This window comes from Panthera onca, chromosome F2, assembly GCF_046562875.1.
Source record: "Panthera onca isolate mPanOnc1 chromosome F2, mPanOnc1 haplotype 2, whole genome shotgun sequence".
NCBI classification, from domain to species: Eukaryota; Metazoa; Chordata; class Mammalia; order Carnivora; family Felidae; genus Panthera; species Panthera onca.
The window spans coordinates 17,959,733-17,972,615 of record NC_138356.1 but is presented as its reverse complement, the minus strand read 5'-3'; the positions used below and the strand labels follow the sequence as shown (position 1 = coordinate 17,972,615).

Below are 12,883 nucleotides of genomic sequence, written 5' to 3'. Positions count from 1 at the left end.
AGTATATATAAGTTATAAAGCTCAGAAGAAATACATAGTATTACGAAGCAAACTTTTTTTCCCTATTCACTTTTGTCAAACTACTTAATACTTGAGAAAAGGTATTATAAATAACATGAATGTGTTATGCTTCCTGACTCTGAGTACCCAAATTCTCAAAATCACAATATGAACTTTGTCAGACAACAGAAGAGAAATATTACTGAACAGCTTTAAAAATGTAAAACAAACAAAAATAGAATGTAATTAAAAACCTGAGTTTTTATTTGCAGAATCTTCTAAGTTCTCAGCATTTGAGGTGGCTAAATTTTGGTCTAGAGATACAACAGCCCTTTTATCTTCAAATGTTCTTGCATCTGGATTATGGTAGGCATCTATATTTTGTCTGTGCATCCTATTCAAATCAGCTAAGAGGGAAAAATAAATTCAACAAATACATTTCTATAATTAGTATGCTTAATACATTTTCTTAGAGTAGAGAATCAGAGAAAACAGTAGGATAGGTTGGAATAATTCAATGGTATCTTGGTGCCCTGAAAACAGAAACAAAATTATTAAAACTTGTAAGAAGATTTTCAAAAAATAACCTTATGAAAATCAGTCAAGACGTTAAGAATATAAAAATCTTTGACAGGCCATAAAAACCATATTCATATGTATGTTACTTCAGAACTTGGAATCTCTGTAAATACAGAACAAACACCAACAATTCAAAACAAGTCATAGTGAAATTTAGCCAACTTCATTAGCATTCCTAATGAAAATATATAATCATGTAGTGTGGAGTTTTAAAATATATTCATAACTTTTTGACAATCCTCTCTTAAAAGATGGAGCTCAATTACCCTCCCTTTGAACATAAGCCAGAGTTACAAACTCACTTCTTAAGAACAGAACATTGTAGGATGATGGCATATGACTTCCAAGGCTACTTCATAAAAGACATTATGGTTTCCACCTTGCTTAATCTATTACTTCAAAGATAGTCAGCTACTGTATCATAAAGACAATGATGTAGTCCTATGGAAAGGCCTACATGACAAGGAACAGAGGGAGCTATATTGGAAATGAATTCTCCAGTCCCAGTCAAGCCTTCATATGACTACAGACCTGGCTGAAATTTTGGACTGTAACCTCATGCAAGACCCTGAGACAGAACCACCCAGCTAACCCATTCACCAATTACTGACTCACAGAACCACAAGATCATGAGTGTTTGTTATATTAAAACATTACATGTTGGGTAATTTTTGTTACACAACAGTAGATACCACATACACATCACAAAAATCTAACCACACAGGACCAGGTCAAACAACAAATCAATCTTAAAAACAGACCTGAATGACTACAGAACTCTAAAGCTTTAATAAAATAAAAAATATTTCTCTACAAAACAACTGGGATTGTAAGGTAGCAGTGAAAGAGAATTTAAACCTGGACATAAGACGTATTTATCAGAAAGCCTATTATGTTCAAGAATGTATTTTGAACATGAATCACAGTATCAGATACAACACGGCCAATAACAGGAAATGTTACCAGAGAGAACAGAGCTCAGAATCAGGAAGTTCATATCCTACTGCAACATTTGGACAGTCTGGACTTGGAAACTGGATAGGAGCTTCAGAGATGAAGATGTATCAGAAAGGATAATAAACAGAAAAATGTGAGAAACAGCTCCAAGGGGGAAAAACAGGAAAAGTGTTCTGGCAATATTAAAGCAGTCCAGCTCGACTAGATCACAAAACACATTTAATAAAGCAATGAGAGGAAAATGGAGATTACATGCCTATTCCGGAATATTCTAACACACAAGCTGATGGTTCTCTATTCTGTTCTGTAGATGATAGTAAAGACAGTCCTGGTAGTAATAGAAGCATTACCAGTAATAATGGCAGCTAGGGAGAGAAAATAGATGGAGGTTAAGAGTATATCTAACTCAAGGAACACACAATGTCTGAAGATAGCCCTAGAACAAAGATAATGTTCACAAACCTAGAAGAGTTTAACCTGGTTCATAATACACATCCCAATAAATGTCAGCTGAAGGGAAGACAGCATCAGAGAGAATGCACAGAACTTAAAGGAAGGAACTGTCAATCCAGTTCAAAGAAAGTAAGGACAGACTAAAATCCACTAAATCAGAAATCAGGACATCAGTTACTTTTGAAAATGTCACATCAATAAAGCAGTAGGAGCTAGAATTCATTTTATGGAATATGAAACAGTAAGAAGTTAGTAAGACGTGGCAGCAACAACCACAGACTACTTTTTGAATATGTTTTATATATTATAAGTGTAAGGTCAAGGCAGAGTTTTTGTTTATTTGTGTTGAAGAATACAAGTAACCTAAGTATATTTAGATGTTAAAGGGAAGAAATGAGTAAAAAAAATGGAAAATGCAAGAAAGAAGGGACTAACTGTAATCAGAGAAACTGACTGCAAAGAAACTGCCAAGTACCAAGAATTGGTAAGGCAAAAATTAGCTGGGTGCTCCCGCCACCATCATCAAATCATGGGATTTATCTGGATATGGAAGGTAAATGAAAATAGAAAGATGATGAGGAAGTTGAAGTAATGAATTAACAGCTGTGATCCCTAAAAAGTCACCAAATTAAACAAAAGAACTTAAATGGGAAATTAATATCTCATCATCCAATTCGCTAAAACAGCATAAGATCAGACTATATAAATGAGAAGTCACTATGAATAACAATGCGTACAGTACTCTTCCATTTTCTGTTACTAGAGTATGGATATCAAGCTCACTCCTTTGAAAATGATACCCAGGGCCTTGTTACCAAACTAATGAGTGCTTAGGGAATGCAATCTCATCCACAAGCCATAAATTAAGAGATAAATGTCATATAAACAAAAACTATAATAAACTCAAAAATCAATAGCATGTTTTTCTTTACTGTTGTGACTATACACAGTACTCTCAATTAGATAAGTCAATGTATTTATAAAAAAAGAAAACTGATGTCAGCAGAATGCATAATTATTTAAGACTATCAGATTCAGCAATCAAGACAAGTCCATATTGCTATTTATTAGAAAAAACTATCAATCAAATAGTCACTCCTTGTCTATCTTTCTGTGAGGTGTAAAACAAAGGTTTGAAATGAGCTAAAAATTAAAATTATACAAGGCACTTCGGTGAAGAGTATAATTTGCCAACCGCAAAGATGTCCCAAAAAATGGCCTTTATTTCAAATGTACACCATCATAGTATTTAATATAAAATTGCTAGCATTACAGAATAATTCTACAAAGAACAGAACAAAATAAAATATTACAGATTCATGATTGGGAAAAAAATTCTACTATCTGAAACATTTATTAGACCAGGGTTAAATTTTATGATAGCTACTACAGGTAAATAAACAATACATACAGTACTTAAATTTTTTCATTCCTTGTTTTATTTTATGCTTTTTTTTATAAACCTAAACATATACTTTGAAATTAAAATTAATTTTGTTAAGTTAGTCGTTCTTTGGTGGAAAATACCAAAACACTTTAAAGAAAATGGCTGAAAATATTTCTACAGACCCAAGATTATTCAGCAATCATGACTGATACACAAACTCTTCTTTAATAAATCAATTCAGAGGGCTAAAGAAAATTTTCAACCCTGATTCAACTATTAACATATATTTCCAAATTAAAATATACATATTTACTTATAAAGATCACAGTCTCTAAGACAAATAAAAATCTAACTCATGGTCCATAAAATAAATCTCACAAACCTAAAAATATTGAAATAACAAAAAAGTATATTCTCTAAACAAAAGAGAATATACCCTAAAAGTGACTGAAAGTTACTCAGAAAATACCCAAATATTTGGAAATTTTTAAAATTAATGTCTACATAATCAATGGATCAAAGAAAAATTACAATTAGAAAACGGAATTGAATGAAAATGAAAAAACCACGTATCAAAATTTGTGAGATACATTTAAAGCAGTACTCAAAAGGAAATTAATAGCATTTTTAAGTGCATATATTAAAAAAGAAATCAAATCATAATCTAAGCTTCCACATTAAGAAAATAGGACAAAGAAAATTAAGTACAAAGTAAACTAAAGAAAATAGTAAAGATGAGAGCAGGTATCAATGAAACACGAAGGGAAAAACAGAAAAATCAATGAAACCAAAGCTGGTTCTATGAAAAGATCAATAAAATGGATAAACCTCCAGGCAAACTCATTAAGTAAAATAAGAATAAATAAATTACAAATATCAGGAATAAAAGAGGAACTATCACTGTAGATCCTACAGACACAGAATAAAATACTGTGAAAAATGTTATGCCAATAAACTAAAAAGATGAAATGGATAAATTCCTTTAATGATTCAAACCACATAAGTTCACACAAGAAGAAATAAATAAACTAAATGTCTTTATTAAATAAGTTGAATTCAGGGTGCCTGGGTGGTTCAATCAGTTAAGTGCCTGATTTCAGCTAAGGGCATAATCTCACAGTTCTTGGGTTTGAGCCCCGCATTTGGCTCTGCACTGATGGTGTGGAAGCCTGCTTGGGAATCTCTCTCTGTCTCTGCCCCTCTTCCATTCATGTTTTCTCTCTCTCTCAAAAACAAATATATAAACTTTAAAAAACTAAATAATTTATTTTAAATAATTTTAATTCATAGTTTAAAGATTCCCAACAAGAAAATTCCCAGCCCAGATGGCTTCACTGGTGAATTCTACAAACAGAAGAGGAAACTTTTCCCAATTCATATTTGTGAGGCCAGCATCATCCTGATACCAAAACCAGACAAAATTATAAGAGAAACAGACAAATATCCCTTATGTGCCTAAATGCAAAGAACCTTAACTAGCAAATCAAATTGTACAACATGTAAAAAAAAATTAAAATAACATTAAATAGGGTTTATACCAGGAGAAAGAGCGGCTCACCATTTAAAAAAAAAATCAGTCAATGCAGGGGCATCTGGGTGGCTCAGTCGGTTAAGCATCTGATTACGGCTCTGGTCATGATCTTACAGTTCGCAAGTTCAAGCCCCACAACAGGCTCTGTGCTGACAGTTTGCAGCCTGGAGCCTGCTTCAGATTCTGTGTCTCCCTCTCTCTGCCCCTGACCCACCTGTTCTCTGTCTGTCTCTCTCAAAAATAAAAAAAAAACATTAACAACAAATAAAAAGAAACCAGCAATACATGATTAGAATTTTTTTAAAAAACCAATGTAATTCACCATATATCAACAGAGTAATAAGAAAGATGAAATTATCGTTTCAAAAGATGTAGAAAAGCACCTGATAAACTTCAACATATATTCATGATGAAAACTCTGAGAAAGAAGAGAATGTTCTAAACCTGGTTTAAAAAAAAAATCTACAGAAAACCTACAGCCAAGACTGAGTGCTTTCCAAATGAAATCGAGAACAAGACAAGGATGTTGGTTCTCAAGATTTCTAAATATTGTACTGGAGTTCCTATCTACTGTAAATCAACCAAAATAACTGAAAAGTATTCATACTGGAAAGGAAGAAGTAAAACTATTTGCAGATAACTGTCCATATTAAAAAATCTCAAAGAACGTACAAAAAAACCCCTAATAAAACCGATGAGTTAAGCAAGAACATACAAAAATCAACGGTCTTTCTATACACTAGCAATGAACAAATGGATATTGAAATTTTTTAATGTTATCATTTAAAACAGCATTAAAACATATGAAATATTTACGGATACAATTTACAAAATATGTTACAAGATCTGAAAGCTGCAAAATATTGCTAAAAGAAGTTAACTAAGACTAGTAAGTGGATAAATATTCCAAATCCATGTATCAAAAGACAATATAGATGCTGGCCACCCCAAATTAATCTATAAAGTCAAGGTAATCCCAATGAAAATCTTACCACAATTTTTTTTTTATTCAGATTGACAAACAAGAGTAAAATTTATCTGAAAATGGAAGGGAAGTCAAGTTGACAAAACAATCTTGAAAAAGAAAAACAAAGTTGGAAGAGTCACACTTCTCACTTTCAAAACCTACTACACAAAGCTACAGTAATCAAGAGAGCGTAATATGGGCATAAGGATAGATATCTAGATCAACAGAACAGAACTTAAGAGTCCATAAATAACCTTATAGTCAACTGATTTTCAACAAGAGTATTGAGGCAATACAAAATGTTATAAAACTGTAGCACAGTTCTGTGAATATAGTAAAAACTACTGAATTGTGTACTTCAAAGGGATAAATTCTGTGTCATGGAAAATGAGATCTCAACAAAGCTATTATATATATAAAAACAATTAAGACACAGAAAGACAGAAGAACTACCAGCTTGAAGGAGACTAAAGAGACATGACAACTGCATACAATATGGGATCCTGGACTAGAGGCTGGAACAGAATAAGGTAGGGGAAAATCCAAATAAAGTTAATAATTTATTTAATAGCATCGAACCCATTTTAATTTCTAGTTTTGGTCACTATACCAAGATCATGTAAGATGTTAACATCAAGGGAAACTAGGTAAAGGGCATCCTCTATATATACCAAGATCATGTAAGATGATAACATTAAGGGAAACTAGGTAAAGGGCACCCTCTATATCTTCACAACTCTTCTCTAAGTCTTGAGTTATTTCAAAATAAAAAGTTTAAAAAAAAACACAATGACTTATCCTACCTACTTACTAGAAAGGCTAAAATTTTAAAGAAGAACAATCACATGGGCTGATGAGGATGCAAAGCAACGAGAAACCTAGTGCTTCAAAATAGAACAACCACTTTGGAAAATGGTCTGGTTGTCTCTTATGAAATTAAATACATACTTACTATTCATCCTAGCAATTCCATTTCTGTGCATTTAACCACGAAAAATGAAAATTTATGTTCACATAAAGACTTGCAGGTGAATGTTTATAACAGTTTTATTTATAATAGCCTTAAATTGTAAACAACTCAAATATCCATCAACAGGTAAAAGGATAAACAATTGTGGTACTTCCACATAGTGCAATACCATTCAGTAATAAAAAGTAAACTACAGCCATATACAACAACAAGAATAAATCTCAAAAACATGAAGGGAAAAAAAGACACAAAAGTCAATACTATTGTGTCAGAATGCAGATCAGAGGTTGGCAAAGGTATAGGGCTGGATACTGGAAATGTTCTATATCTTGACTGTGGCAGTGGCTACTGGAATCAGTTGTCAAAACTCACTGAATAATAAAGGATAAATTTGGGGGACACTGGGTGGCTCGGTCAGTTAAGCATCCAATTTGATTTTGGCTCACATCATGATCTCACAGTTCATGAGATTGAGCCCTGTATCGGGATCTATACTGACAGCACGGAGTCTGCTTAGGATTCTCTCCTCTCTACCCCTCCCCCACTCACAAGGGCCCATACGCTCTTACTCTCTCTCAAAAACAAATAAATAAAACTTTTTTTTTAAAAGGGTATATTGGGGCACCTGGGTGGCTAAGTAGGTTAAGCATCCGACTTCAGCGCAGGTCATGATCTCATGGTTCCTGAGTTCGAGCCCTGGATCGGGCTCTGTGCTGTCAGCTAAGAGCCTGGAGCTTGCTTCGGATTCTGTGTGTCTCTCTCTTTGCCCCTCCCCCACTCATGCTCTTTCTCTGTCTCTCAAAACTAAATAAATGTTAAAAAAAAATTTTTAAAAAGGGTGTATTTTGTCTTATGCAAATTGTGTCTTAATAATCAACATAAAAACAAACATAAATCTAACTGGCTCAAATACAATACATAAACACAAATACTTAAATATATGTAAAGAAACATTTACTCTCACTACTAATCAGTTAGAAGTAGGAGATACTTTCACTATCTTTCAAACTGGTTAAGTGTTTTTTTTTAATTGTTTTTTTTTTTTTTGGTGTAGTTTTTAAAGAATTTAACATGTGTGGGAATGCAAGCTGGTGCAGCCACTCTGGAAAACAGTATGGAGGTTCCTCAAAAAACTAAAAATAGAACTACCCTACGACCCAGCAATTGCACTACTAGGCATTTATCCAAGGGATACAAGTATGCTGTTTCGAAAGGACACATGCACCCCCATGTTTATAGCAGCACTATCAACAATAGCCAAAGTATGGAGAGAGCCCAAATGTCCATCGATGGATGAATGGATAAAGAAGATGTGGTATATACATACAACGGAGTATTACTCAGCAATCAAAAAGAATGAAATCTTGCCATTTGCAACTACATGGATGCAACTGGAGGGTATTATGCTAAGTGAAATTAGAGAAAGACAAAAATCATATGACTTCACTCATATGAGGACTTTAAGAGACAAAACAGATTAACATAAGGGAAAGGAAACAAAAATAATATAAAAACAAGGAGGGGGACAAAACAGAAGAGACTCATAAATATGGAGAACAAACTGAGGGTTACGGGAGGGGTTATGGGAGGGGGGATAGGATAAATGGGTAAGGGGCACTAAGAAATCTACTCCTGAAATCATTGTTGCACTATACGCTAACTAATTTAGATGTAAATTTAAAAAAATAAAAAATAAAATTAAAAAAAAATTTAACATGTGATACTCATGTAACATCATCATAATCGGGATACAGAACTGTTTCATCACCCCAAAATACTCCAACATGGTATCTCTTTAGAGTTACTCCCTATCCCCAACCATTTTGTCATTTTGAGAATATACATGTATGTCACCATTAGAAAGGGGCTATTTTCACTTAGCATAATTTCTTTGAAGACTCTTCCAAGTTATTATGTGCATCAATAGTTCATTCTTTTAATTCCTGAGTAGCATCCCACTGTATAAATGTACCACATTTTGTTTATTCATTCATCCACTGAAAGACATTAGAACAGTGTGGTTTTTTTTATAGGAACTTGAAAAAAGAACTTTAATGAATAAAGAACTTAGAAAGGAAACAGATTTTAAGTGTCATACAAATAATAAAAATGAGAGATATTTACTTAAAAAGGGTTGCTATTATTCCACTTGTACAGGTAATAGATTTTAATATTTATTAATAACAATTCCCCTTATAAAGAGATCAAAGATCCTCCCTAGAGAGCTAAGACAAGGACGAACATTAAATTTCTTTCTTTGTAATAAAAGATCAAAGATAAAACAGGAGTAACTAGAAAAGCCAGCAACCAAATTAAAATTAGGAAACAAAGTACAGAGGATACATGGTCTTGGTCATCATCACATGGCAAAACACAGATCTTTACTACATATTTCAAATATAATAGAAACCACCCAAACAGCATCAGAATGTGACATAACTGGGGCATCTGGGTGGCTGGGTCAGTTAAGTGTCGGACTCAATTTCAGCTCAGTCATGATCTCACTGTTATGGGTTCAAGCCCTGCATCGGGCTCTGCACTTACCACGCAGAGCCTGCTTGGGATTCTCTCTCTCCCTCTCTCTGCCCCTCCCCTGCTCATGCATGCACTTGCGCTCTCTCTCTCTCTCGCTCTCTCTCTCTCTCTCTCTCTCTCAAAAATAAAAAAAAGAAGAAGAATGTGACGTAACTGAGAAGTAAACTTTTATTTATTAAACCTTAAACCTCAAGCCTCTGAGAAATAGGGGTTGTTTCTTATAGCACTTTTTGTTAAATGCCTGGACTAATATCTGTACTTTAAAAGGAAATGTTATAGCACTATCCTTAAATGAAAAACCAGTGTTTTTCCAATATATATTCAAATAAACATTTAACTTTTAAAATAAGAAATGTTTATCTATATATCACCTAAAATTATCTCATCTATAAAAAAGAGTTAAGAGTTCCAGTCTTCAAAACTATGAGAAAAGAGTTATCTTAGTAATTTAAGTGGACCTCAAATACTTTTTTTAAAAGCCATCTTTAACAAAGAAGCAAATCATAATATTTAAGAACTCTTAATAACTCATATCCAAAAAGTATTCTGACTACATCCCTCAACTATCACTAAAATTGATGTATAGTGCCTAAAGAACAACATGAAATCTATATTTTTACCATTTAATGGGTTTCTATTATTCATTTCTAATTTCTAATGAAACAATTTTCAAAAAATCCATCTTTGTCTACTTTTATTCATATCTAAAAGTTAATAGAGACCATCCTAATATATATAACAAGTTGTATAAGGCCTCTTTTGCTAAGTGCCTTGTGTGGTTTCTAGATCAAACATTTTTGAGGGTACATAATTGAAAGACACATCGACATGATTTTACAACCTGCCAGAAAGTTTCTGAGATCAGGTCTTTATTTACCAACAGAGTCCTTGCACTATGCAGGTATATGGCTATATATGAAACACCACATCCCACAACTATTTCAGATCACCTATTTTAAATATGTTTTACTAGTTTAAAAAATTTTTAATAAGGGGTTTTTCTTACTAGGATTTTTTTTAAATCTAATTACTAGGTTGGGTTAAAACTTACCAATTAACATGAGCTTTTCTCTGCAACTGAGTTAGCACTAGAGGATGAAAAATGTGTAACAAAGTTAAATAGTACTCTAAAGAAAAAAGACCCTCCAAACTGCTATTACATTTATTGCAAAATACTTCTTTTGTATTAAGCAACAAAAAAAAGAGACCTTGCCTTTGAGGCTTTGATTCCCATTTCTACTCCCCATTCTTTTAAAAATTTAAAAACAGTTCAGTTTCTTTTAGAAACAACAGATCAATGAAAGCAACATACTTATCAGATTGCCTTTTGCATCTCTCAGAGGAGCACCACCTCCACCTTTCCCCCAGGGGTTGTAACTTCTCATTTCAGCTTCTAATTTAGCTTCATATTCTTCTTTTTCTTCACGTTCTCTCTTTCTTCTTTCTTCTCTTTCCCGAATCTTGATAATATGAAGGGATATTTATAAGTGCTGACAAGCACTCTGATATAAAAAGTTTAGTTTTAATATCAGTTTTTATTTTTCTTATTAGAGAAAAAACCTTGGGAAAAAAAATTTTACAGTCTATTTCACTATAAAATTTAAAATCATAAATCAATGGAATACTCAATTTAAAAACACTTCCTTGGCTAGAATGAATAGCGGCTGGTCCCTCATATCATGCCATGAGTACTTTCCAGCCACTGATGCCAGTTGAGACTGAACCAATTCCTCCTTCCCACCCCCAACTTCTACCTGAGCCACTCCCTCCCTAACATCACCAGTTGCTTGAGGACCAACAGGATCTCCCTACTTTCCTTTTCCATTTATCTTTTCATGGGACCTGGCCAGCCACAAACTAGTCCCCACACCTCACCAGACTTTTCTACCCTGGGCAAACTCCATTCTCAGAATTCAAAGAGGTTGGAGAATTCTGGGCTACTTTAAGTACAACTTTATGAAAGCAAACAAAATAGGCTTCTCATCATCAAGTATAAGCATAGGATTGGGTCTCTAGAGACATTTCGATAGGCAATGAACAAGTATCTACATTTTGGGAAGTTACTTTTAAAAACATAACCACATACATAGAAAATTTAAGCACCCATTCCAGCAAAGCCATGGAAGTCATCACATGCATGAAATAAAATTCTAGAATTAGGAAATCTAGTTTTGTCAGTGGTGTTCAGTCTTCTATTTGTAGAAACCTACCATCCAAAAATTAAAGTAATTCTCTAATTAAGAAAAATCCATTTTCAAGGAGGTTGCCAATATAAAAACTGAAAAAAAGGAACTTTAGAAGAAATCCAAGTAGAACTTTATAGAAAAGTACCTAAGGTGGGCATATACCTACCAAGAATTCCAGGATCCTCTCTGAGATATATGGATATTCCCCAAAAAACCCCAAACATTTGATACAATTACTTTTAAGTAAGCTCTCTTCAAATATAACAAACTACAACAGAACCCATTATCCTTCTCCCTAAAAGTGTTCTACTCTTTTTCTCTTAATTCATATTCATAGCCTCATTATTCATGTAGATTACAACATACAGAATCATCTTCAAGCCATTTCTTCTTTCTCATTCCCTATATCTAAGTACTATCAATAAATCCCAGAGTTGTCTTCTGGATATTCTATCTTCCCTGTCTGGTTCAGAGCCTCATTACCTCCTATCTGGACTGCCTCAATAGTTTTAAGGTTTCTCCACCACATCTCTTTCTCAATCATACACATCACAACTAGCTATCCTCCTAAAACTTTTAAACTATTCCTTTTACTCTCTGGCTTAAAATTTCCTCCTTTAGGCTATCCATAATAGGATGAAATTGAAAACTTATTAGCTAAACTTCACAATCCAGCACAATCTGACATTTCAGATCCTTCTCCCACATCAATTCTATTTCCTGAGTATGCCAAGAATTTAAAATCTATTCACTGTATAACATACAGCTCAAATATCAACAACACATGAAGTCTTCTTAATCACCAGGCAATTATTCTTATCCTATGTTTCCAAAAGCATTCTAATCTATCTGCATCAAAAATTTATCATATTGAATTATAAAGGACTGGTATTGTTTTCTCCTGTGCCACAAAGAGTTCTAAGGGACCACTGTGCTAACATATAAGATGTTCAACATTAAATGTATCAATGAACAAATGCATGAATGAATAAATGAATACCTGTTGCTGCAAAGCTTCTTGGTAAGACTGAAGTGACTGTTTTGAAGGCTTTGGTTTATCTTCAAAAATTAATCCTGAATTTATTCCTCGATCACTTGTGATTTTCAGTTCGTTCTGTCCAATCATATTCCTACATCAAGTACACAACAATTTGTATCCATTTATGACAAAGCAAGAATACAACACTCCTTTGAAACAGCATAGCATTTAAGTAGATTTAAAAATAGGGGAAGATATTTCTCTGTAGGTCAAAGAGAAATCCTTAAGTAAATGTTCCCTTACTAAGCTCTCTCCACTCTCTCTGTTTTCACAATTAAT

At 33.4% G+C, this 12,883-nt stretch overlaps 1 protein-coding gene across 15 annotated transcripts in view; it reads right to left on the bottom strand.

Moving 5' to 3' along the window:
* The window catches only part of CSPP1 (centrosome and spindle pole associated protein 1), a 154,168-nt gene that overhangs the window by 38,183 nt on the left and 103,102 nt on the right, over positions 1-12,883 (bottom strand). For 11 of the 15 annotated variants that reach the window (XR_013553383.2, XR_009603485.3, XM_060610672.3 and 8 more), the window contains 3 exons: positions 12,566-12,695; positions 10,692-10,839; positions 255-407 (listed from right to left, as the gene is read on the bottom strand). Coding sequence is in view for 13 of the 15 variants with exons in the window: in XM_060610672.3 (XP_060466655.3) it covers positions 255-407; positions 10,692-10,839; positions 12,566-12,695 (431 nt within the window). In the remaining 2 variants the exon portion in view is untranslated. The remainder of the gene's footprint in view (positions 1-254; positions 408-10,691; positions 10,840-12,565; positions 12,696-12,883) is intronic. The other 4 variants (XM_060610677.3, XM_060610678.3, XM_060610683.3 and 1 more) reach the window with 1 other exon arrangement.